The sequence below is a fragment of the Heteronotia binoei genome, chromosome 21 (assembly GCF_032191835.1).
Source record: "Heteronotia binoei isolate CCM8104 ecotype False Entrance Well chromosome 21, APGP_CSIRO_Hbin_v1, whole genome shotgun sequence".
In the NCBI taxonomy this organism is placed as follows: Eukaryota; Metazoa; Chordata; class Lepidosauria; order Squamata; family Gekkonidae; genus Heteronotia; species Heteronotia binoei.
Genome location: NC_083243.1, coordinates 121,681,244 through 121,708,168, shown reverse-complemented (window position 1 = coordinate 121,708,168; position 26,925 = coordinate 121,681,244). Strand labels below are relative to the sequence as shown.

Here is a 26,925-nt window from a genome sequence, read left to right as displayed (position 1 = left end):
CCAGAGTCTTTGCTGTTCTTTATCACTAATATAATGCATACAACAGTTTTGAATAAAGTTGCCAGACCCTCTGGTAGAAGCAGTAGTCTCCTGACGCAAGGCCCCACCACCCCACCGCCAATAAGCTGGCTAGCGGGGGAAACTTATCCCAAAAAGGAGATCCAGCCAATGTGCAATGATGTGCCACATGTCACTGTCTATATGACCCATAAGTGATACCATCACATTGGAGACATCAGAGTGACACTGTGGTATTTGGGCAAAAAATTCTATGGTAGAAGCCAAATTTACTATAGAGTTTTTGCCCAAATACAAGGATGTTGTCCTGACACCCAGGGCTTTTTTTTGTAACAGGAATTCCTTTGCATATTAGGCCACGCACCCATGATGTAACCAATCCTCCTGGAGTTTACAGTAGGCCCTGTACTACTGTACCTGTAAGCTCTTGGAGGATTGGCTACATCAGAGGTGTGTGGCTTAATATGCAAAGGAGTTCCTGCTAAAAAAAAAAAGCCCTATTGACATCCCTGATATTATAATGTCGCTTCCAGGTCATGTGGGCATTGCTGCATATTGGCTGCGCTTCCCTCCTGCCCTTGGTAAGCCCCCCCCATCCCACACCAGTTGCCAGGAAGGACATGGCAACCCTAGTTTTGAAGCACAGAATATGGATACTCTTCAGTTTTCAGAAGTTTTATTGTTTCAAAAAAAGTGAGGGTAGGGAATAGGGGGAGTAGAAAGCACAATACATTTTGACCTTGTTCTGCATAAAAATACTTTCAAAAATTACAAGCTTAGTTCTACAATACTTTCTTTACATAAATTGTCCCACATTGTTATGTCTAAGCTAAACATCATCCACATTTTAAAATTTTATAGCATAAATCTATTGTTAAAGTTATCTATTAGTTTTGACAATTCCAGTAAAGGCAATTTTATAATATAAAATACAGGGGGGGAAAGGAGAAATAAGTTCACACCAGAGAATCTTAAGAGTCTTGAATGTCTAACCAGGCATAAAATTTCATCCAGTATTTTCTTGCTTCTTCTTTAGATTTCCCAGCCAACAGCTAGGATAGAAAGTCCAGCTCTGTTGCTTCCAGAATTTTTCCCACCAAGTCCATTTTCGTGGGAATTTCCTGAGATTTCCATCTCTGCGGCAAGAGAATCCTGGCTGCTGTGTTAAAGTGTGTCAACAAATGTCTCATTTCTTTGGAATAGTCCTCAGGAAACATGTTCAATAAAAATAGTTCTGGTTTGAAATGAATCTGTGTCTTCATAATCTTCTGTAATATTTCATGCACCATTTTCCAATAGCCCTTCACTGTCACACATGTCCACCACATATGGTAAAAAGAACCAACCTGTTTAGTGCATTTCCAACATTTGTTAGACATATTGGTATAAATCTTACACAATTTCTGTGGGGTCAGGTACCATCTATAAAACATCTTATACAAATTTTCATTTGAAGTAGATATGCATATAATTTGGAGATTAGCTTTTCCTGTGGACCCAAAAGAATTTTGTCAAATAGATGTTGTACTGAAACCTGTCACCTTGTCTTTGGCATAGCTGGATTCAACTTGCATTCTCGACCAACAGTTCATTTTAACATCCATATTTTCCAGCTCTTCTCTGGTTTTCAATTGATTATCTTTTTCCCAACAGGTCATCATACCTATAATTCTGATTTGATTTTAGAAGATTTGGATGAGTAAATGCTTCTACTGGAGAAACACATCTTGGAATTTTTTGATAAACTCTAGTCTTTAGCTGTGACCACGTATGGTACAAGGATTTTCGAAACCAGTGATTCTTAAAATAGGAATGGCCTTCAAGTCTTCGATACCATAAATATGCATGCCATCCCATAATGAGATTATGTCCTTCTAACAACAATTGTCTCTTGTCATTCAGCAGTATCCAGTCTCTTACCCATAAAAGCGCAGAAGCTTTATAATACAATTGCCTATCTGGAAGGCCCATACCTGCTTTTAATTTAGAATCTTGCAATGTCTTTAATTTAATTCTAGGTTTTTTGCCTTGCCAAACATATTTAGCAACCATCTGGTTCAGTTCTTGAAAAAATCCACTATTTAAAAACATTGGAATAGTTTGAAACAGGAATAGTAACCTTGGAAGGATATTCATCTTTATTAAGGCTATTCTTCCCATTAAAGATAAGTTCAAGTTGTGCCATTTTTCCAAACCTTTTTTAACTTCTTTAAGTAGTTTGTCCTAATTATCTGTTTTTAAGTTACTACACTTATTTGAAATAACAACACCTATATATTTAATTATTATTTTCATACAAAAACCCTGATTTTTGCTGGAAGGATTGAATTTGTTCCATCGTCATATTCTTTGTCAGAAATTTTGTTTTATGGTAACTAATCTTTAATCCTGCCCAGTAACCGAATTGTTTTATCTTATTTATAAGACAGTCTATTGCGTTCATCGGTTGTTCTAGTATAAAGACTAAGTCGTCTGCGAAAGCTCTGAGTTTGTATTGTTCATCTTTTATCACAGCTCCCTTTATACTTGTATCTTCCCTTATTTGATTATTCAGTACCTCTAGAGATAAAATAAAATGTAGAGGTGACAATGGACCGCCTTGTCTTGTACCTTTTTGAATGTTAATTACATCTGTTAGTTCGCCATTCACTGTCACCCTTGCATTTTGTGAAGAATATATTGCTTCCACTGCTCTCAAGAAGTTTTCACCACATTCCATGCCTTTCAGTTGCTGTAGCATAAAATGCCAACAAACATTATTGAAGGCCTTCTCAGCATCTAAACAAATTAAAGCCAGTTGTTTCTCTGAATGAGTCTCATAATATTCCAAGATATTAAAAACTGTACTGACATTATCTTTCAAATATCTTCTAGGAAGGAATCCTGCTTGATCATAATGTATTATAGACTGTAGAACTTTCTTCAAATGTTGTGCCAATATTGCAGCAAAAGTTTTGTAATCCACATTTAAGAGGGAAATTGGATGATAGTTTTTAATATCTTTCAAATCATTATTTTCTTTTGGAATCAAAGATATTGTAGCTTCTTGCCATGAAACTGGTATTTGGCCTTCCTCTTGAATCTTTTCAATAAGATGCTTAAGTGGTAAGAGTAAAGACTCTTCATAAGCTTTGTAGAATTCTGCAGGTAAGCCATCTGGACCCGGAGTTTTACCATTCTTTTGAGATGCCATTGCATCTCCAAGTTCCGTTATTGTTATTGGCTCATTTAAATGTTGTTGTTGTTCTTCTGTAAATTTATTGAGATTATTTTAGTTGATACATTCTTCTAAATCTATTTTATGAACTTGCTTATCTTCATATAATTTTTTATAAAACTGTTCCACAATTTGACATATTTCATGCTTTTGAGTTTTCTCTTTGTTGTTCTCATCTTTCAGTGTCGTAATTATTCTTTTGGCCTTTTCTTTTTTCATCCTATAAGCCAATCACCTTCCAGGCTTATTGGCATGTTCAAAAAATTTTTGTCTAGCATACCTCAATTTAATCTCCATCTCTTCCATAAGAATTAAATTCAATTTGTGTTGCATTTCTTTCACCTTTTTTTGAAATTCATGTTTTGTTGGCTGTTTTTTAAGATTCTTTTCAGCTTCTCCAGCTTGTGACATTAAGTTTTCAAAATTATCAGGTCTTTCTTTTTCTTGATACTATATCTAATTGCAAGGCCGCTATAGTAAGCTTTAGCAGTGTCCCAAACTATTTGCATCTTTACCTCTTGTGTTATGTTCTATTTTTAAAAATATTCTGTTTTCACCTTAGATTCTTTGAGAAAGTCTTTATCTTTCAAAATTGCAATATTCAGCCTCCATGATCTTCTCATCCGTGGACCTTTGAGCTTTATCATTACAGGGCTATGGTCTGAAATAACTCTTGTTTGAATTTCTGTGTCAACTAAGTCTTTAATCATACTTACAGAGAGCCAACACATATCGATTCTTGACCAAGTTTGATGGCTAGAGGAATAGTAAGTAAAATTTGGAGTTGAGATATCTTGTTCTCCATACATCAACCAAATCCATTTTTTCTGCTAATTTCCAAAAACTTGTTGGCAACTGAAGACCTTTACTTTTCATCTGTTTGTGCATTTTTTTTTGTCCAGTTGTCTGTCAGAAACTACATTGAAATCTCTAATTAGACAATATTCTACATATTCCAAATTTGATAATTTAAGACGCAAATTTGAAAGAATTTCTCTTGATGATCATTTGGGGCATAGATATATGCCAATAATTTTTTTTTTTATATTATCCACTGTAATTTCCACTAATAGAATTCTTCCATCTTCAGAAGCATACTGCAATTGTGAGTTAAATTTATCTTTAATATATATTGCCACTCCCCTTTTCTTCTTATTCATGTCTGTTGCTGTAAATAAATTACCAAGTTTTTTATTTTTCAAAAAATGTTGATCTTTAGTTAAAATATGAGTTTCTTGTAGGCAAATTATGTCCATTTCCATTTTTGTCAAGTATCTAAAAGTCTTCCTCCTTTTGGCAGAAGATTTGAGTCCATTCACATTAATTGAAACTACTGAAGTTTGGGTTTTGTTTATCATTATCTTTCTTATCTTTTTTGGAATGCTGTCTTGTATGATATCTCCGTAGTTCATTTGGATTTTCTTCACCAGAACTTTCTTCCTCCTCCTCCTTCTTTTCCTTGCCTTCTTTTTCCTTCACTCTATCCAGAAAATTCTGAGCTTTAAAAATGGAGTTAATCCTGTATCTGTTCTCCTGGTGGATAAAAAGAAGGCCTTCAAGCATTAGCCGCATGTAGGATATTTCTCTTCCTCTCAAAAAGTCTGTTAACGCTTGATATTCTCTCCTCTTTTGTCTCACTGGCCAAGGTACCTCTCTTAGAATTTTCACCATATTGCCAGCTATCATCATAGGTCTGTCTCTTACTTGCTTCAAAATGTCATCTTTAGTCCTCTTTCTTGTGAGTCTCAAATGAACTTCACTAGGTAATTTGTTTCATCTTGTATAACTTGATGGCACCCGTCTAACTTGATCAAACCCTTCTTCCATCCTCTGAAGAGTCACCTGTAAAATTTCAGCCAAGGCTTCACTTAAAATTTTCTGTAAATCTTCATTTTTCTCTTCTGGTACATTTTGAAACCTCAACATATAGGCGGCTCTGTCTAATTCCAGCTGCAAGAGTCTAGAATCGTGTATATTCTGTTCTTTTTCCAGATCTTCCACCTTTTGGCTATTCTCTGTCACCTGACCATCTAGTACTTTTAAGGCTTTGTTGGTCTCAGCTGTCTGTCTGCTATTCTCCAGAAGATCTTGTTTAATCTCTGCCATCTGTTCACCAATGTGGTCTACTTTACTAGTCAGCTGTGTTATAGCAGTCATTAAGGTGTTTTGCATTTCTTTCATATCTCCCTGCATGGTTGTAAATTTCCCTGGCCCAGGTGGAGCGTTGGGCGAAGGAAATGGTGGCTTTCCTTCTCTGTTATATTTTTTTTTTACTGTTTCTTTGAAACCAATCCCAGCTTTATTTTCCATTCTTATTAGAATAGGCACACTCACAGCCACAAGTTCAATAAATGCCTCTTCAACTTTTGTTTTGAAACTCTATGTTCCTGTTTATAACAGATAAACTAATCTCCAAAAAGTGATGCCCTTATTGTGAAGTAGTTTTTTAAAAAAAACCAAAAAAACAACCTTCTAGCTTCTATCAACAATTTGTGGTAGCCAAAACAATGCTAAGATTAATAATAAACAGAACTTTTTAGCCAACCACACTAGATAGTCAATAGGCAAAACAATTAAATTCACTACAATAACAATTCACTATTACAAGTCCTCTAACAATGCTGATTCAGTTGTAATCTAATCACCACAACATCTTTCAAATAACTTCAAATTTCAGAAACTTCAAGGTGTAAATTTGTAATCCAGGGCTGAATGCCCTATTTATAATCCAAGAGTAAGATCCAAGATTGAAAAGTAAGCCAATAATCCAAACAAAAGAAAAGAAAATCAGGCACTCCCAAAAATAAAGGCAAAAATTAGTAGAAAATAGGAAAAAGTTCCCCTATTTGATGATACAAAAAAGAATGAAAGATGAAAGGTGCATAGAAAAAAAGAAATCCCAAACAAAAAAAATTTAAACCATGTCAAAAAATATTCCAGCCACTGATAAAAAGAAGGCAAATAGAAAATAAAAACAAGTTTAAAAGGTTATATCCATATCATCCAACAAAAATAGATAAAAATCCACTTTGGAAATTTATAGAAGTATTCTTCTTACAGCCAGAGATCCTTCTATATCTTATAAGTCAATATCAGGTACCCACCAGCTTTTAGAAGTTAATCAAAACTCTTATAAATTCATTCAGAGCACTTCCATTTAAGCTTCAAAGTGTTTTTAAGCCAGCTGCCTTTCACATCCATATACACTTGCAAGCAAGCATCTTTCCCAAAATCCAAAACGTTTTTCTCCCCCAAAGAGGGTTTAAAGCAGATCAGTTAAATTCAACCATCAAGTATCTTATAAAACTAAAAGTTGGTGTGGTCTCCTCATACAGGTATTTTCAATGTTATCAGGTTAGGCAGAAACTTTTATAAGCCTTGAAAAAGAATGAGGGAGAGTCCCCCCCCCCCTTCTTAGTCTTTTGCCCCACTTGAAAGCTGCTTCACTCCTGATTCTCCTTTTTCCTGCTTGTCAGAGAAGTTATCATTCAAAAAAATAGTATAGGGAACGAACACGTACAGTAGTAGAAAGATCGATGTAACTTATATTAATATTAGAGAATTTTAAGGTCTAAAATGAAAAGTGCTGAAGAAAAGAAGAAGAAGCCGGTGGCTGACCCTCTTGCCATTTAAAAATGGCGATCGGAACGATGAGGCTAGAGGCAAGCGGAATCGGGGAGCAGCCACTTCCACTGACACCCCCAATCTACCGCTCAAGCCCCCTGCCTTCTGGGACCCTTCCTGAGTCCCAGAGTCGTCATCCTTTGGGGGCAACCCCTTTATGGACCGATTTGAAAGTGGCTCTGGGCGCGTTGGTCCAAGCTGCTTCCAGCCGCGCGTCGCCAAAACCGAAAGTCAGAATATGGATATTCTTGATTCTGAGCAAGTATGTACATAACAGGGCATGTCCAGCCTTGATCACCATTAATATGTTTTTTCTAAATACAAATTTACTAAGTACAAACTCTAGCTATAATCATATCTGGGAACCCCAAGTGATACTTTTACTTGGAAAACCCATGTACAAAAAAAAAAAAAATCACTAAGTTCTCTCTAAGAAAAATGCATGCATCTAGCATTGTTTTTATTAGCCTACTTCAGAGAATAATTTTCAAAACTAGGCCAGAAAATGCCCAATCAGTTCACATGATATGTTTTGCTGATCTATGTGCCACATACACACCAGATAGGTCTGCCAATCCCCAGTTGGGGGCAGAGGACTCTCTAGCTTGGAGACCCTCCCCCTGTTTCAGGGTTATCAGAAGGGCGGGATGTCTGTTGGGCACTCCATTATATTCTATGGAGACAGATCTCCATAGGGTATAATGGAGAATCAATCTGTGAGTATCCGGGACTCTGAGGGGGTTGTTTTTTGAGGTAGAGGTACCAAATTTTCAGCATAGCATCTAATGCCTCTCCTAAAAAAAAAAAACAAGTTTAAAATTTTTTGGCTCAGGGGGCCCAATTCTATGAGCCCCCAAAGAAAGTGCTCCCATCTTCAATTATTTCCAGCAGAAGGAAGGCATTTAAAAGGAATGTGGTCTCTTTAAATGTGATGGCCAGAACTCCCTTCTGAGTTCAGCCGTGCTTGTCACAACCTCCTCCTGGTGCCACCCACAAAGGCCCCTGATATTTCTTGAGCTGGACCTGACAACCCTATTTACATGTTGAAACCTATGTTATAAACATTCTGAAGGAATATATAACAGTTACTATGCAGCTATTTCCTCCTTTATAAACAAATTTGAATGTCCTTGGCATCCTAGTGAGTATATTGAAGGGAAAATAGACAGTTGTGCTGAAAAGGTAACATGAGATACATCTCTTAGAGGCAAAGGAGAGAGATAGAGCAAACAAACTAGTCAAAATTTACAGCAGTCTGCAGTCAGTTGGTTCAGGACACATGTCTGCAATATCCAACAGTTACTGCAATGGAGAAATCTGTAATTAGAGATGAGAGATCGAACAGAAACTAACTGAACTGCTGATGCCTTCAAAGACACCTGTGGTGCATTCTGAATGCCTGTGATCTATGGAGGGAGGAGGTTGGATCAGAAGCAAGAATACCTCCTTGGAAGAGTAGAGATCTCTACAAGACAGGCAGTAACCTGTGGTCAAAGGAAAGTGAGTACTGATGTCTGCAGTTCACAAAATGGTGACATTGGGGATAGACACGAATACTATTCAAGGAAACAAGAAGGCAACAAAATGCTTCTCAGTGACTAGTTTAGAATCATGTAAGATGCAAATCTGCTAAAATTGTCATGGTTAGAGTAGTCTAACAACATGAAGAAAGGAAGAATTGATTGAAGAAGTGAAAATAGTGAGCACCCTGGGCAGTAGTCACCATGTGATTTTGGAATTTACAGTCTTAGGGAAGGGGAAAGCTATACGTAGTCAGACTTATAGGCTGCACTTCAGAAAGGCAAACTTTGATAAACTTAGAACTATGCTGGGTAAAATTCCATGGTCAGAAATACTTAAAAAGAAGGGGGTTCAGGAGGGCTGGGAGTTCCTTAAAAGTGAAATACTGAAAGCACAATCACAGATGATTCCTATGAGAAGAAGAAATGGAAAAAGCCTAAAGAGATCGAGTTGACTCCATAAACAGCTCTCTAAAGACTTGAGAAATAAAAAAGACTCCTTTAGGAATTGGAAGAAGGGCCTTATAGCCAAGGATGAATATAAACAAATCACCAGTGCTTGTAGAGAAAAATTTAGGAAAGCCAACCTCAGTATGAGCTTAGGCTGACCAAAGATGTTAAAAACAACAAAAAAGGGTTCTTTTCTTATGTTCAGACTAAGAAAAAGAGCAAAGACATGGTAGCCATTGCAAGGGCAAGAAAGTGAAATTGTAACAGGTAATGAAGAGAGGGCAGAACTGCTCAATTCCTACTTTTCCTCAATCTTCTCTTCTGAGGAAAACAGTGCTCAACATGGCAAAAACAGAACATATAAGGAGGGTATGAAGTTCCAACCTAGGATCAGCATAGGGGTAGTGCATAAACACCTAGTTTCTTTAAATGAAACTAAGTCCTCAGGGCCAGATGAATTACATCCAAGGGTTCTAAAAGAGCTTGCGGATGTAATTTCTGAGTCTCTGGCTATTATTTTTGAGAATTCTTGAAGAACAGGAGAAGTGCTGGAAGATTGGAGACGGGCAAATGTTGTCCCCATCTTCAAGAAGAGGAAAAAAGACAATCCGGGTAACTACCGATTCATCAGCTTGACGTCTGTATCTGGAAAAGTTTTAGAACAATCATCAAACAGTCGGTCCTGGAACATTTAGAAAGAATGGTTGTGATTATTAAGAGCCTGCATGGGTTTCTCAAGAACAAGTCATGTAAGATTAACCTGATCTCTCTTTTTTTGAGAAAGTGACTACCTTGATGGATCAGGGGAATGCTGTAGACATCGTTTATCTGGATTTCAGTAAGGCTTTTGATAAGGTTCCACATACTATCCTTGTTGACAAGTTGGTAATATGTGGTTTGTATCCTGTTACCGTTAGGTGGATCTGTAACTGGTTGACATATTGTACCCAAAGAGTGCTTGTGAATGATTCCTCATCCTCTTGGAGAGGAGTGACAAGTGGAGTCCCTCAAGGATCTGTCCTGGGACCTGTTTTGTTCAACATCTTTATAAATGATTTGGATGAAGGAATAGAGGGAATGCTTATTAAATTTGCTGATGATACTAAATTGGGAGGGGTTGCAAATACAGATGAAGACATAAACAGGATACAGGATGACCTTGACAGGCTGGAAAACTGGGCTAAAGCCAATAAAATGAATTTTAACAGGGATAAATGTAAAGTTCTGCATTTAGGTAGGAAAAATCCAGTGCATAGTTATCGGATGGAGGAGACTTGTCTTAGCAGTAATATGTGTGAAAAGGATCTAGGGGTCTTAGTGGACCATATACTGAACATGGGTCAGTGTGATGTGGTGGCTAAAAAGGCAAATGCAATTTTGAGCTGTATCAACAGAAGTATAGTGTCCAGAACACGTGAAGTAATGGTATCTCTTTACTCTGCTCTGGTAAGACGTCACCTGGAGTATTGTGTTCAGTTTGGGGCACCACATTTTAAGAAGGATATAGACAAGCTGGAATGGGTCCAGAGGAGGGTGAGGAAGATGGTGAGGGTTCTGGAGACCAAGTGCTATGAAGAAAGGTTGAAGGAGCTGGGCATGTTTTGTCTGGAGAGGAGGCGGCTGAGAGATGATATGATCACCATCTTCAAGTACTTGAAGGGCTGTCATATAGAGGATGGTGTGGAATTGTTTTCTGTGGCCCCAGAAGGTAGGACCAGAACCAATGGGTTGAAATTAAGTCAAAAGAGTTTCTGGCTCAACATTAGGAAGAACCCCCTGACTGTTAGAGTGATTCCTCAGTGGAACAGGCTCCCTCGGGAGGTGGTGGGCTCTCCTTCCTTGGAGGTTTTTAAACAGAGGCTAGATGGCCATCTGACAGCAATGAAGATCCTGTGAATTTGGGGTAGGTATTCGTGAGTTTCCTGCATTGTGCAGGGGGTTGGACTAGATGATCCTTGAGGTCCCTTCTAACTCTATGATTCTATGATTATTATGCTTATGAATTCCTCCCTCTAAACATACTCAGTCTCATCCTATTTGAGAGCATACCTGGCAGAAACTATGTATAAAACTGTCAGAAGGAACATTTGTAGCGCTCTCCTACCCACCAGTGTTTTCTGCATAACATCTACTTCTGCCCTTAACTGGTGTACAAGTATAAACTGTCATCATACCATTACAAAGGAAAAAGTTACACCAGGAAGCCAAAACATGCACATAGAGAAGACATGCTGTGTTCAAATAATATAGGAATAAGTATCCAAAGTCTGAAAGTTCAAAGTTAATGATCCAATGCTTTCTGAATTATGATGCTATTATTCTCCGATAAACCATAAGAGATTAGGGAACCTGGGTATCTCAAAAGAAATTATCTGAAATGTCATTTCCATTTCAATCTCTTTAAAACAATGGAACAAAATTTTGGCTCATTACCACAGCATGAGACTTATCCAGTAGTTCTTCCAGGCACTGAACTTTGTCTTTCAGACCACTTCAATGATATTTGTGTGTTTGTTTTATACAGCTAACATTAGGTACCATGATGAACCATGATCTTAAATGAATTCCAAATACAGTCCCAAAAAGAGACCATCAATGCAACAGCTTCCTTGTGTTCTCAGTTCAGCATGGGTTTGTTTTGTTTTTATTTTTAAAAAGCTATCTTTATTTTGAGACTTGAAGCACACAGGACATAAGAAAATGGGTCTGACTGCACTATTCTGCATCTATAACATTTTTAGGACCACTAAACATTACAGAAAACTTAGGGTCAATAACCTGGTAATACTGCTGTCTATTCCCCCTTCCCAATACCAGCAGCAAAGCAAAACTGGAATTTTGCTAGAAATGGAGGAACCTTGTACATAAGGGCATTCAACAAGCTTTGGTGCTAAAAATAGTGTGGTGGACAGATATGAATATCCCATTTAGGATTGCCAACCTTCAGGTGGACAAACTACAAGGAGAAGGTTATGCAGGAAAATGCAACATAATACCAATAGGTATCACTAGGGTTGCCAAGTCCAATTCAAGAAATATGTGGGGACTTTGGGGATGGAGCCAGGAGACATTGGGGGCGGAGCCAGGAACAAGGGTGCGGCAAGCATAATTGAACTCCAAAGGAGTTCTGGCCATCACATTTAAAGGGACAGCACACCTTTTTCTTTCCATAGGAAACAATGAAGGATAGGGGCACCTTCTTTTGGGGCTCATAGAATTGGACCCCCTGGTCCAATCGTTTTGAACCTTGGGGGGGGGGTTGGGGAGAGGCACTAGATGCTATACTGAAAATTTGGTGCTTCTACCTCAAAACAGGCCCCCCAGAGCCCCCAATACCCGCGGATCAATTCCCCATTATTCCCTATGGGAATCATTTTCCATAGGGAATAATTGCCCAGCAGGCATTTCCCCTCCCCCCTGCCACTTTCTGATGATCCTAAAGCGCGAGGATGGGGGAGGGTCTCCAAACCTGGGGATTGGCAACCCTCTCTCACACACACACACTCACACACTTACTGGGTCTGGTGCTGCTCTCTCTCTCTCACACACACACACAGTTGCTCTGAAACGAAAGCAAAACAAGCATTGCTGATCCTTCCCATCAAGTACTTCCTGCTCAACTTTAAAGGAACACACACACACACACACACATTTTGAAATGGACCTGTTTGCAGGTTTCTAAACCTGCCCAAGACCTAGAGCTGCATGGTGGCTGAGGGGGCGGGGCTTCCCCCACCGGCCAGCTGGCCGGGGGTGGGGGGAAGCCTGTAAAACCTGGGGATCCCCCGCTGGAACCTGGGGATTGAGAAGCCTAATCGCAACCCCAAAGAACAAAAAGTACTACACAAACTCTATAAACATGTATAATGATTTTTCAAATATATGTCAAAACTTCTCATAAGACATGTTCCAATACTGCAGTACAAATACAGACCACAATAAAGTGCAGAAACCTTCACTGTATGTTTGTTGCTTCTACAAATCCACAAGGAATGCCAAGTAAAGGGATAACAATCCCACAGTTGAGTCAGAAAGTTCATTCAAAGGTTTGTTATCTTAAAGCACTTAATCAAAGGATAATTTATGTAGTAGTCCCAAATCCCATACAATGAGTCGATTAATCCCTTGTTTCATTGATCACTTTTTCCAAGCAGGACCCACACAAAAGTGAAACATCAAAATAATTCATACATCAGTTTTCACCCCATGAAATACAAAAATGGGTGTAGTTATCTCTAGGAGGCCATTTGTGGATCAGAGAACTTTGCCATCTTCCTTCAGCCCCACCCTCCTTAACTCCTAGGACATGTTCCCACAGCCTCTCAGATCTCACTGTCACTAAACATAGTCCCTGCAATAAGAAGTTAGAATGTTTGTAAAGGTGTGAGGAAAAAAACCCTTACAGAACATCGTGATTACCAGCTTGGTTGCCAGAGCACCTGGAGAAGTGACTCACACACGTCTGGCCAGAGAGTGTGGGTAAACCCATCCAGGGGCAAAAGGGACTTATGCAGTACAAGAAGCCACAATGCTACAAAGGCACTCTAGACCAGTACAAGAGTGCCCACCAGGAGAACGGAAGACTTCCTGTCATTCTGTATGACAGCCATCCCAGCATTGGAGCGGAGGAAACTGCGCTGCCAGGAGCTATCCAGGCGAACGGTTATGAAGTTCTGACCATAGAATCCACTGTGGAGGGCTAACACCACATGCAGCCATCTTCCTACCAGGCTTGACTCTATTCCAGCGAAGCGGACGGCTCACGTACACATCAGATGTCACCTATGCCTGCAAGCAACCTACCCACCCCAGGAGTGGTTAATTGTCCAACCACCACTTTCTTTGTTTAACAGAACTCTAGACAAAGACAGAAGAAGAGGAAGACCATCTTCAGCCAGAGCCAAGTTCCTTGGTACAAACTGGGTGTTATCTAGGCCATGATTTGACTCTCTATTGTCACCCTTTTAGATAAGTCTAATAGTCCCAAGCATCTCCCCACCCAAGTAATCTCTCTAGTCTTGCTAGCTAGGCTATTGTGTGAATGAATGAGTGATTCTTGACTTGTGTGAAAAACTCTAGCAAGCATCTCTATATTGTGGGTTGGGCTGCTCCCGCTCTATCATTCACCGCAGACTCTCCAGCCCCACCTAGAGGGCCAGAATGCTTGCAAAAAGACTGAGCCTGGCTAGAAAGCAAGGGGGGAGTCTCGTGAAGTCCGGCCATCATCCCGAGGCCTTTCTAAATGGGTCTGTCTGGGGAGGGAACGTCAGGATAGGTCAGGACTGTTTCTGAACTGATAGGACTGTTTATGAATGCCTTCCCGCATTTTCCTTTCATTGGGAGCTTAGTGCACACACACTGTACACGCATCCACACACGTAGAAGACCGTAGAGCTGGGCAGTTAACGGATCAGCTCTGGGCACACATACATTAAGTCCTTAATGCTGTCTGGGACAAGAACAGTTTAAGGCACTCACTTAAGTCCCAAGGGTCCGCCTCTGCATGCGTAAGCTTCCTCAACTTAGGGCAGTGAGAAAAGTCCAGGAAGAGACCCAACAGGCATTGGCTCCCCAGGCACCAAGCAAAGTCCTAGGTTGGTCACGGTTGTCTTCCTAGGCACCAAAAGTCCCAGGGTCCGCGATTAGCTACCACAAGTGACCTTAGCCTCGGGCAACAAGTTCTAGAATGGAAATCGCTGGTAGGCATCAGCACTCCACTAGGCAAACAGGGAACGTAATTAAAGCAGCCAACCCACGGGTCGCCATGGCATTCATTTCCAAGGAAGAACAGGAGCTTCCCAAGCTAGAGAAGTGGCTTGTAAAGAAGGGACATAACCCTTGGAAGGTGGGGTCTTTCACAGATCCCAACCCCCTCCAATTCTTTCGGGACACGTTCCAGGACCATTGTGCTAGTAAAAAGATCAGCTCAGGGAAGAGAGATCTTTTTGCATCGTGGGGGTTGTTCACAGCCTTGCAGGACAGCTTGGCTATGATTAAGCAGCTCAGGGAACAACTTAAGCAGCAAGAGCAAGAACTGGAACAAACTCTTAAATGCCATGCAGCGGAAAAAGAGCAAACGCTCAAAATCCATGAGCAGGAAAAAGCAATTGCGTAAAGGAAATGAAATATATGTCAAGGAGATTATGGAGGAAAATAATATTCTGGAATGGGAGATCAAGGAATTAAAGGACAAGGTGGACGAACTTAAGCTTGAAAAACGCACCTTAACCTTGGCTCAACAAAATACACTTCCAGCCTTACAACAAGCTGACAGGTTGTTGGAAACCCCTGCTTTCAATATAGTATCATATATTCAATATAGATCATATATTCCCTCCCCCCCATAAGGGTTACTTTTTAAACAACAGATTTATTACATTCTGGATCTTCTCAGCTGTATCACTTCATTGATCTATTTTTAATTCCTCATTAATACTGCTCCTTTATGCTCTTAGCACACTGTTGTTTCAAACTTACTCTCTTTCTCAACAAACTACCTTCTGTCTCCAAACAGAACATCCACACTTAACTTTCCTCCTTTTCCTCTACAGAAAGTTACAAGAGAAATCTTTTAAAATCCACAGACATATTTAAAATGTTACAGTTAATGCTATGCTAAAGGGAATTTGTAAGTTTAAAGAGTATGAAAACTTCAACTGTTGTTTCACATTGTTTCATAACCATGTTCCCCAACTTGCTGCAATATTTTTACATTGCCCACATTCTTTTTTCGGTATGGTTCCCATGAAATAATACACATGCTAATACACATTCAAAGTCTGTTTATTGAAATGCCTTGTTGTGCATTAATATAGACAGGTTGCTTATCGTAACTAGATCTTCGAGTGGTCATCTGTGCATTCACACTCATGGGATAAAGCTCCTGCACCGATCCCTGATTGGGTACCTAAAAAGCCCGGGATTTTTTTGTGCTCGGCACCAATGGGCATGCGCAGGCATCCCAGTGCGCATGCTCACCAGCGCCAGAGCAAGGATCCTGCCTGTTCCTTCCTGACCGCTGGAAGCCCCTACTGAAGGGAGACCATCAGCAGTGGGGAAGGAGGGCGTGTAGTGTGAATGCACAGATGACCACTCAAAGATCTACAGTTACAGGTAAGCAACCTATCTATCTTCTTCGTGGTCTCTGTGCTTCACACTCATGGGAGATTAGCAAGCAAGACATACCTGGAGGCGGGAAGATGGTCAACCAGAAGAAACAGCTTGCAGCACCACAGTTCCCAAACGAGTCCTCTGTTGAGCATGCACGTCCAGCGCGTAGTGCTTCATAAAGGCATATGGAGAGGACCAGGTGGCAGCCTTGCAAACATCCATCAGGGACACGCCTTTCAGGAACGCCACCGACGTCACCATCGCCCTTGTAGAGTGGCCGTGAATAGGCCCAGGTAACGGCTTCTTAGCCAACAAATAACACAGTTTAATAGTCTCAGTGAGCCATTTTGACAGCCTCTGAGATGAAATCCTGGACCCTAACTTAGGGGCAGCATATGAAACAAAAAGCTGCTTGTCCTTGCGAAAACTCTTGGAACGACTTAAATAAAACAATAAAGCACGCTTTACATCTAAAGCATGCAACCTATGTTCCTCATCCGAGGAAGGCGTAGGATGAAAAGTGGGCAACCAAACTTCTAGGTTGAGGTGGAGCTGAGAAACCACCTTGGGGAGAAAAGAAATATCAGGAGCTAACAAAACTCCAGCTTCCTGAAAAACAAGGTACGGGTAGTCACAACGCATCACCATGAGCTCCCCCGCACGACGTGCTGATGTGATGGCTACCAAAAATGCAGTCTTTCATGAGAGAAGCTGTAACGAACAGGTGGCCATCGGCTCAAAGGGACAACGGGTCAGTCTGTCCAACACCAAAATCAAATCCCACAACTGTGGGGGCAATCTGGATGGGGGATGAAGCCTAAGCAGACCCTTCAAAAGCCTCTTCGAATGAGGGTGTGCAAAAACAGAATGTCCCTCCACTGGTTCATGGAATGCAGATATTGTGGCAAAGACATCCACCTGAGGATACCCCCAAAGCTAAAAAGACAGGTTGGAGGAAGTGCCAATGCAGATTCCACTTGTGCGGTGAAGCCGCGCCACTGTTGAGGGAGTCTGCCTGCAAGTTGAGGACCCCAGGGAGATGTGCAGCCTTCACAAAGATGTCGAAGTCCAGGCACTTCGACCACAGGTCCAGTGCCAATGCACAGAGCTGTTGAGAGATGTAGCACAGGGCAGTGGTATTGTCTGTTAGCAGAGCAACAATCTTCCCCGCCACCAAGGGGCGGAAAGAGCAGAAAGCAAAATGAACTGCCAGCAGTTCTAGATAATTTATGTGGCAGTGAGTCAATTTCAGAGGCCAAGGGCCCCACACACACAGACCGTCCATGTGGGCCCCCCAACCCCACAAAGATGCATCTGTTGTGATAGTCACAGAAGGTGCAGGGAGATGAAATGGAGCTCCTTGATAAATGTTGCTCTTTGACTTCCACCATTGCAGAGTTTGAAGAGTCACAGGTGGAATGACAAACCTCTTTCGAGGTGAGTCTCTCAATGGTCGAAACTGATGAAGAAACCAGAGTTGTAGGCCTCTCATCCTCAGCTTCGCAAAGAGTAGCACGCTTGTCGTCGCCTCCATCAGCCCCAGCATCCGCTGCTGCACTGTGCCCCACTTTCGACTTTGCAGAAGTTGCACAAGGTTGATAATGTCCACTGCTCTCTGCTGAGGCAGGAACGCACGATGCAGGTTCGTATCCAGCAAAGCCCCTATGAACTGAACTGTCCTCGATGGAGTAAGGTGTGTTTTTTCCAAACTGACCTGCAGAACCAAGGTGTCAAGAAGATGAAGATTGGGATGACAATGTGGGATGACAAACTCTCTTTCGACTCCGCCACAAGGAGCCAGTCGTTGATGCATGGAAAGACGACTATCCCTTGAAGCCGGAGATGGGCAGCCACAACGCTCATCATCTTCATGAACACCCGAGGTGCAGCGGACAGGCTGAACAGAAGGGCTTTGAGCTGGAAGTGTTGAGAACCTACTGCAAACCAAAGGAAACGTCTGAACGCAGGATGGATGCTGACGTGGAAGTATGCATCCTTGAGGTCCAGAGTTGCCATCCAGTCCCCTTGGTTGATGAGGGGCAGGATCGTTTGCAGAGTGGACATTCTGAACTTCTGGTACAGAATAAATTTGTTTAGATTCCGAAGATCCATGATTGGTCTTAAACCCCCATCCCGCTTGGGAACCAGGAAGTAACAAGAGTAGAAACCTCCCGTCCTGGCCTCCATCGGAACCTTCTCTGTGACTTGTTTCTGTAGGAGGTTGTTCACCTCTGCCAGCAGAGGTGGGGAAGGGGGTGTGGTAATCACCACGGATTGGTTCGGAATCTGAACAAAATCTATTTGGTAGCCTTCCGCTACGATGGAAAGTGTCCACCTGTCGGTAGTGATGGACTCCCAGGCCGACAGGAAGGGGCGGAGGCGGATAGAGAGAGAAGAAGTGGGGATGATGACACGTGCTACAAGAAAGTCAGAGGCCCTGCTTTTGAGGGCGTGTGCCCTTGGACTTGCCGGTGTTTTGAGCCGAAGCGAAACGATTTCTGTTGTTCACCCTGTATGGGAACCTACTCTCAGGTTGATTCGAGCGAGGTCTCCATTGTTGATCCGGGGAGAACTTCTGATACTGTTTCTTTGACCAAGGCTTGTGCCACTGCTTCTGCTTTGCAGCTCTGCTTTGCATGACCCCTGCACTCCCAGGTTCCTGGACGCTTTTATGCTCTTGTCCATTTCCTGGAGTGGTGGAACTGAACAAGCCTTCACCCTCAAAGGGCAGGTCTTCCACAAAGGCCCTGGTATCTTGCTGGAGAGCCATGGATCAAAGCCAAGAGTGACGGCGGAGGCAAACAGCAGAGGTGATGGTCTTTGCTAAGACATCAACCATATGCTTTGCTGCAGCCAATTGTTCTTTGGCTACAGCAAAGCTCTCCTTCTGCAACTTCTTTGCAGCCGATCTTTTCTCGTCACTTAGGGAAGACAGAAGGGGGGTAAGTTGTTCCCATACTGAGTACTGGTATCTAGCCATGCATGCAGCATAGTTAGATATCTTTACTCCGGGGGCCCCAGCTGAGTAGAATTTTCTCCCCACATTATCCAGCTTCTTTCCCTCCTTATCTGGTGGAGAAGAGTGTGTTTTTCGGGCCTTCGATGAGGAGGAAATGACCACCGAATTAGGCTTCGGATGAGTGAAGAGAAACTCCGCTCCCGACTCTTGGACCCGATACATATGGTCCAGCCTCCTTGATGACATCGGTGTTGACGCTGGCTTCGCCCAAGGCTCCTTCATGGCTTGAAGAATGACCTTCGTTACCGGTAGGGTAACCGCTGTAAGACGTGTCCCTTTGCATAATGTCAAACATGGTGTCGTCTACAACGGGTTGTGGTTGGGTCACCGGCAGCAAAAGGGAGAGTGCCATCCTCCTCACCAGGTCCCCATATGACTTCAGATCCTCCGAAGGTGATATAGGAAGATCATCAGCCGTATGAGACACAGGCAAAGGCTCCAAAGCCCGATCCAGCTCATCGGTACTGCCCTCAGAGTCCGATGATGAAGACTCTCTGCACAGGGAGTCTTCCGAGAGCACTGGCGTTGACTCCCTCACAGGCGACCGAATCGACCCCGACGATCGAGGTTGGACTTCTTCCACCACCACTCCCCATCTGTTGGGCGGGATGGAAATTGATGCCGACGGATGCCTTCTGGACTGCTGAGAGAGTCGGGACATGTGAAACGCCTCGGACTCTGGTCCCAGTCTGCAAACTCCCTTAGAGGGTACCATTGGTACAGTGGATAGGGATAGGCATATGGAGGCCATTGACGCTGTTCCCGTGGTGGAAGCGGTGGGAAGCGACGAGCTATCACAGTCGGTTCTAGCTCCCTCTGACCTCTCGTCTGAGCCATCGGTGCTGAAGGCTCCATCAGCGCCGACATCTCCACCTCCGAGACCGAGTCGCTAGAGAAAAAGGCCCAGCAACGACTATACTATTTAAGACTCTTAAGATCACTACAACTGTCAGGGAGTCTGCTGGTTGCCTTTTATCGCAGTTCCATTGAGAGCATTTTATCTTATTGCCTCTGCGTGTGGTTTGAGAGCTGCATGGAAGCAGAGAGAAGGGTGCTCCAAAGAGTGATGGTGAGAGCACAGAAGATTTGTGGATGTTCTCTCCCCTCATTGGTGGATCTGTATGATATGGGATGTAGAAGGAAGATACAAATGATCTTAAGGGACCCTTCACATACGGGCCACTTGCTATTTGAGATTTTACCGTCAGGTAGGCGATATAGAGTGTTGAAGGCAAAGATAAATAAGATTCAAGGGCAGCTTCTATCCAAGTGCCGTGGTTAAGCTAAATGCAGGGTTATGAATGGTTATGTGTTTTTAGATGCATTTAAATGGTCTATGTATATGTCCTTTTGTGGGTGTTGATGTGTTGGTATGTTTGTGGAAGAGCACCTCATTTCGTTGCTCTCATTTTCTTGAGAACAATGACAATAAATTTATCTATCTATCTATCTATCTATCTATCTATCTATCTATCTGTCTGTCTGTCTGTCTGTCTGTCTGTCTGTCTGTCTGTCTGTCTATCTATCTATCTGTCTATCTATCTATCTATCTATCTCTTGCTGCGCCGCCTGGACCCTGAAGAGTGGGAGCGCTGAGTCAGGTCGATCTCGTGCTCCAATGCTGATAGGCGTAGCTGAGAAGCACTGCCTCTCGACACCGAAGGGCTATAGCGTGGGGACGCCAAGATCTTCCTCGGTGCAGCTGTCAATGCCAAAGCGTTGTGCGAAGGCGAAGGAGTGCAGGATGGTCTCTTCTTCCGCTTCTCCTTTGATTTCACCTTCTTAGGCGCGGATGATCGGGTCCCCGAATCATCCCAACGCCTCTTAGCTGGGGTGTCCACAGACCCTTCAGAAGGTCGTTTAGTGGAACGCCCACACTCGACCGGTATCTCAGTCCTGATTGGCGAAGCCTCAGCCAATATGACCGTCGGAGCCACAGCCTCTCCCATTGGTACCGACGGGGCTGATGCCATCTTCTGAGGATGAAGTGCCGACTCGACTAGCACCGCCGAAAGCCTCGCCGCTTGATTCTTCCGAGTTTGTTTAGAAAAACTCAGGCAGTGGGTACAAGAATCCACATGGTGTCCCTCGCCCAGACAGAGAAGACAGAGGGAATGGCCATCAGGGGGGGCAACCTTCTTCCCACAGGAGTGGCACCTCTTAAAAAAAACCCAGCGTCTTTCCATAGATGCCCAGGAAAAAACCAACCAGGAAAGTCTCTGAGGGAAAAAACAGGGGGGGAAACTAAGCCCCGAAGGGCAAGTCCAACAAAGTTTTTTTTTTTTTCAACAACACTAACTATCGAAACTACTTACTAACTAACTACACTAAGAAAACAACAAACGAGTTATATACAATAGGTAGAAGCAATCCAAAATTACTTTACCGACGGGGGACACAAAAGGAGATCCTCTCAGCGCAGCGGTCAGAAAGGAATTGGCGGGATCCTCGCTCTGGCGAGCATGCACATTGGGACGCCTGTGCATGCCCATTGGTGCTGAGCGTGAAAAAATCCCGGGCCTTTTAGGTACCAATTTGGGGATCGGTGCAGGCACTCTATCCCGTGAGTGTGAAGCACAGAGACCACGAAGAAAATCCATAAATATTTTGCTTTAAAAAGTAATCACAGTATTACCGTTAAGAATCCTTTAAGTGTACTGGTGTTCACTTATGAATATTAAAAGAATAATTAAGGTCATTTTCATCAATTTACATAAACCTGGATATTTTTTAAAAATCTGCACATCTTAACAAAGGGGGGGGGGGGAAGTGTTCTTACGTGATTCTCCCTCTCCATGCAAAAAGTACAAAAAAAACATGGTTTTCAAGGGGCAGGGAACTATTCAGACACCTCAGTTCCCATCCCCATATTGGTTCTGTGGTCATTACAATTTCAGCTAATTTGTACAGCTAAACTCACTGCTACCAGTGGTGCTTACACAAATCCAATTAATTTCCAGGCAATTCAACTTTTATCCAAAAATGTTGCTATAGAAAAAAATGCAGCAAATGAGTTTCTTTCAAGTTAAACAATATCCAGGGAAAGGAGGCTTTGAAAATGTGTTTTAGCTTTAGTTTGCAAACACAAATAAAAATAAATGCATTTGATTAAAAAGAGCAAGCAGGTTAAGAGAGAGATATTTACCACATGCAGTAGCAATGGTTTGCTGAATTGTTGCTGCCAAAAATCTTATTACCTTCTATTGTTTTGAATTGGGTGTCTATAACATCTGTATAGCTACTATGGCTCACTGTCTCTGTAATGCAGAGAATTTTCTTAATACATAGTCTCTATTGGTACTCCCTATATGCACTATCAAACACCCTATGACATTAACAACTAGGTGGCACAATCCTTAGAACAGTCATACCCTTATAAGCTTCTGTTTTCAATTTACTTAGAAGGGTGTATCTCTGCTTAGAACTGCACTGAAATATTCTCCCACATGGATTTATTCAAACAATAGGCCAGCAATACTGAAACATCTACTTTTTGTAACATGTTGGTCCTCATTTGTAGCATACTAGACATTCTAGACATACTAGACATTCTCACTTCATACTTGTACATGAGGAAATGGTTGTTCAGAACACTAAGATCAGTTAAGTATAGCTGATACCCACAAATCTGTTTTTACTAAACGCTCCCTTAGTCTTATCTCTCTGTTCCTGCAATATATTTAAGAGCTTGTCATGTATGTCACCTCTTCTCATCTCCAATATAAATGGAACAAAGCATCTCAGAAATTCATCTAAAAATGCATTATTTCTAAAATAACAATGGACAAGCTCATAAATACTTCTGTCATAATACAGGACACCAAAAATTGTTTTAGGCAAAGTGAATGCACTTATGCCAGTTTATCACATTAATAGATATACAATGCAAAATGACTAGAAGGCACCTTGATTCCTATCAAATTGAATCAATAATATATTGTCACTGAAAATTAAAAGGGAAACATGAGTGACTCATGCTTCCTGTCTCAATGTTCCCGTGTCATTTTTAAAGGTACCTACTTTCCTGATACAGGTGAGAGGAACCTACTTTCCTGATACAGGAAAAAGAGAGAGATTAAGTTCAGGCCACTAAGGTTGCTATAGATCATATATCCCCCCCCCCCCCCCCATCAGACAATGAATTTTTTGTCCCTTGAGGAAAACAAACATGAGTAACTCATACTTCCTCTCCCAAACAGGGATGCTATAAGAGTTTATAAATTAGGGTTTAATCCAACACACAGGATCTCACAGCATCAAAAAACTTCCATGCTTTGTTGACAAGTTGAAATTGTGTATCTGGGGAGGGGGGGGAGTTGTTGCAGGCTAAACAATCACAATGATATTGACCTGTTTGGATTATTGAAATTGAATCTGGATACAGAAGATATACCAAAGGAAGGAAAATTCTATACTGGCACTCATTGCAGCCAACTTAGTTTCACATCATACAAATGACATGAAGTTCTTCTAAAACTAATGCATTCCTCATGTATTAGCACACTGTAACCAAGGTGGTATGACTTCAAAAATCTCATTCCTGTTGTTTCAGTTTGAAAATATTCCTTTCTTTGATTTGTGTGAAACAAATCCAAGATTAACTGTTTTTTGTGCTACTCTGTTTGCTCACATTAAATTATCCAGAAAATATACCCTGCATGTACAAAAGTTATATGAATTTCACATAATACCATACGGCATGGATACATACAGGGCTTTTTTGTAGAATGAGCTTATTTGCATACTAGGCCACACCCACTGACACCAAGCCAGCTGGAACTGTGTTCCTGCTCAAAACACAAAACAGGGCTCACTACAAAATCACCAGTTCAAAGGGAAGAAGTGAAACTTGCAGGGAAAATAAAAATAGAGGACCTGCAAGAACATGAGGGGTACATTTCTTCTTTATACCCCTTCCCCTTTTTCCATTCCCTGGCAGTCACCATAGCCTTTATTTGATGCCCTGCCTTCAGTTTTCCTTTCTTCTCTCCTTTATTGCCTTTTCCCTGGGGAAAATCTGGATGAGTTACAAGGAGGCTGCTGAGGTTAGACTGAGATGCACTGAAGTCACCACTGGGCCTAGTTGCCACTGAGCAGAATGGGTGATGAGATTTTAAGGTTTGCTGCCAGATCTGAGCCCTCCTCCATCAGGGGACATGACAGGGTAGGAGAATGGACTCTTTTCAGGGCACTTTTGGCTTTCACGTCCACTCCTGCTCAACTCCCCCCCCCCCCTCAAAAATAGTTTTACTTTGAGGACACCAAGGCTTGGAAGAATCAGCAATTTGTTGTGGTTACCTAGCAACCTCCAAAATGGCAATTGGAAATTACAGGTATTGTTTCAATCATTTTGTGGGGTTTAATCCCCCAATATTTGTTTTTAGATTTCAGATTTTTTGAAAACCCCACAATTTCCTTCAGGTTTGTAGTGACACTCCCTAGCTTCATTCTGTGAATTTACTGATACACACTATATGGTATAGTTCATAATTAGATACATGATATCTAATTATGAGAACAATTGCTCATCTTGATCACCCAGTGACTGTTTACCATTCTGTTTTTTTCCTGACCCCTCTGCCACCAAGAATATAATTAAATTTAAAAGACCCATTTAAATCCTCCAGAAGATATCACATACTGTTGACAAAGTTAGTTTAGGTATGAAAGGTAAACAGAGCCTAGAAGTGAGAGTACAAAATCAGGCAGAGAAAGAGCACAAAATCTTCAGCAGAGAAAAACATCGTTGATGGTATCTCTGCACATTTTCTGCATAACATAAAAGCCACTGCTGAATGACAGCTCATCCAGTTTGACCAAGGAAAGCAAGAAAGAGTATAATGTTCAATCTGGATAAAATCTCTAGTTAACTTTGTTAAGGTGCAAGCCATCACAATTGAGTGAGAAACAAAGAAATGTGTTGCAAGTACCCATAGCAGCACCTAAGTCACAGGTGTCTAGGCAGACTACCTAGGCAGAGGAAAGAAACTCATACAACCTTCACACCCTTGAGGATGTCATTTATGGTAATATTAATTCATGATAACAGACACATAGAATCTTACTTTGGTATTTCATCTTACTAACATTATTATTGCTCAGTACATCATGCTTTATAATACCCCAAGCAGCAGCAATACCACAGTCTACTCTTTTAAAAATCAATCATAGTTATTTTAACATGCGAAGAAGTCAGTCATTCCCCAGAGATTTGAACTTCAGAATGAACTTCCCATCTCCCTGGGTCATCTGAACTTTCTCCATAAAAATCAAATGAGAATATTATCACTTATACTGCCACAAAGACTGGGCTTTATAATGAGAAACTTTGATCTGCCTTTTTTAATAGAACATTTCTCACTAGACTACAATCAAGTTACTTTGCTTAGCAAATTATTTACCTTCACAATAAGCTGAATCCCTTTGGACAGAGACATATCCACTCTTGCATTCACAAGTAGCTCTTGTGTTCCAGTTTCTGCACTCTGAGTTTTCACCACACTGATGTCCTTGTGCACAAAAGTTATGACCTGAAATATGAATCACATCCAATATTGTATCAGAATGTAACAAGGAAAAACTTAATCCTAAATTATCACAATTGCTTGTCTATTTGTATATCTTGCAGAGTTTCTTACTTTTTCCCTGAGAATACCATGTACCAGGAATGTGGGAAAAAAATGTTACATGTCATTTGGAAAACTTGAGTCAGATTCTCTCATATCAGAAACAAAGCTAGTCAGATTAGTAAATCAATCCAATAATTGTCTCCCTTTGTTTCAATAGGAAACACATCCACTAATAACTTCACAGCAGCAATTAGGCTGGATTTATACGTGGTTACCTTCATTCAAGGGAGCCTCCATTCCATGTTTCATACTAATTCCATTAGCAACTGAGGAATGGCAAAGTTGTATCAATATAATGGTTATTACAGGAAACTACAGACATGGAGATATCTCAGTGATGATCTGGGTCCTACTACATCTTGTATTCCATGGCATATGTATAGGATGGGGGAAATGAAACATTAGTCTCTGTTGCTATTCCTGGTCGACTTCCTCTGTTTCCCCCTCCTGCAATCCTGCTTGTTACTTGTACAAACAAAGAGGTTGCTTCTATTCCCCCACAGTAGACTTGGAAAGGGAGAGCCACAGCCTCTGTGTCTGTTCTCCCCTTGGGCTTGCTTTAAAGGAAGAACAAGAAAGCTTTTTCCTTGTCTGCCGAGTATGTGTAGTGCAATATAACAAGACAGCTCAGGCAAACAGAACCAGAACCCTCCCACAAAGCAAATGGAATGGGGCAGTAAAATTATAAAACAGCCAGTAGGAACGGCCTGCATCCTAACAACCCTGCTGCATGTATACAGGCTGAAGCCAAATCATTTTCCTTTTCTTGCCTTCAGCTCTCTGAAAAACTGAGATTGGATGGTGAAAAGCTAGAATAACTGTCAGATTAGAAAGCTTCCACTGGTTCCTAAATGTAAAAAAAAATGTTCACACACTTAAAGATTAGTATTGATTAGTAAAAATTTGCCTTCATTTTCTTACCATTTACCTTTTTCATCAACACAATCCGGTTTGCTTACACATGAAGCTGCCCTACACTAAAGGCCTAAGTAACTATAAAATATGCTGGAATTCTGCCTGTAGGGTACACTGCATTTATTTAAATTCACTTAAATTTAAGACCGATTTCCCATTCTCCTTACGCCGCTCTCATGCTCCTCTTCTCAGTGGGGCTTCCCTCCAATTTCACATTATCTATTCCGGGGCTGCAACTAGCTTTGGCTTTTTCGTGCGAACAGAAACTGGTTTTCAGAGGTTTCTGTTTGCTGTGCCAAAAAGCCAAAGCTAGTTGCAGCCCTGGGGCAGATACTGTGAAATTGCACGGAAGACCTGCTGAGAAGAGGAGCGTGAAAGTGGTGTAAGGCAAGTGGGAAATCAGTCTAAGACAGATGGGGCCTC

At 41.6% G+C, this 26,925-nt stretch overlaps 1 protein-coding gene across 4 annotated transcripts in view; it reads right to left on the bottom strand.

Annotated features, from left to right (window-relative positions):
• NELL1 (neural EGFL like 1) overlaps window positions 1–26,925 on the bottom strand; it is a 994,364-nt gene that overhangs the window by 597,849 nt on the left and 369,590 nt on the right. For all 4 annotated transcript variants that reach the window (XM_060262209.1, XM_060262211.1, XM_060262210.1 and 1 more), the window contains exon 12: window positions 25,360–25,488. In XM_060262209.1, the coding sequence (XP_060118192.1) occupies window positions 25,360–25,488 (129 nt within the window). The remainder of the gene's footprint in view (window positions 1–25,359; window positions 25,489–26,925) is intronic.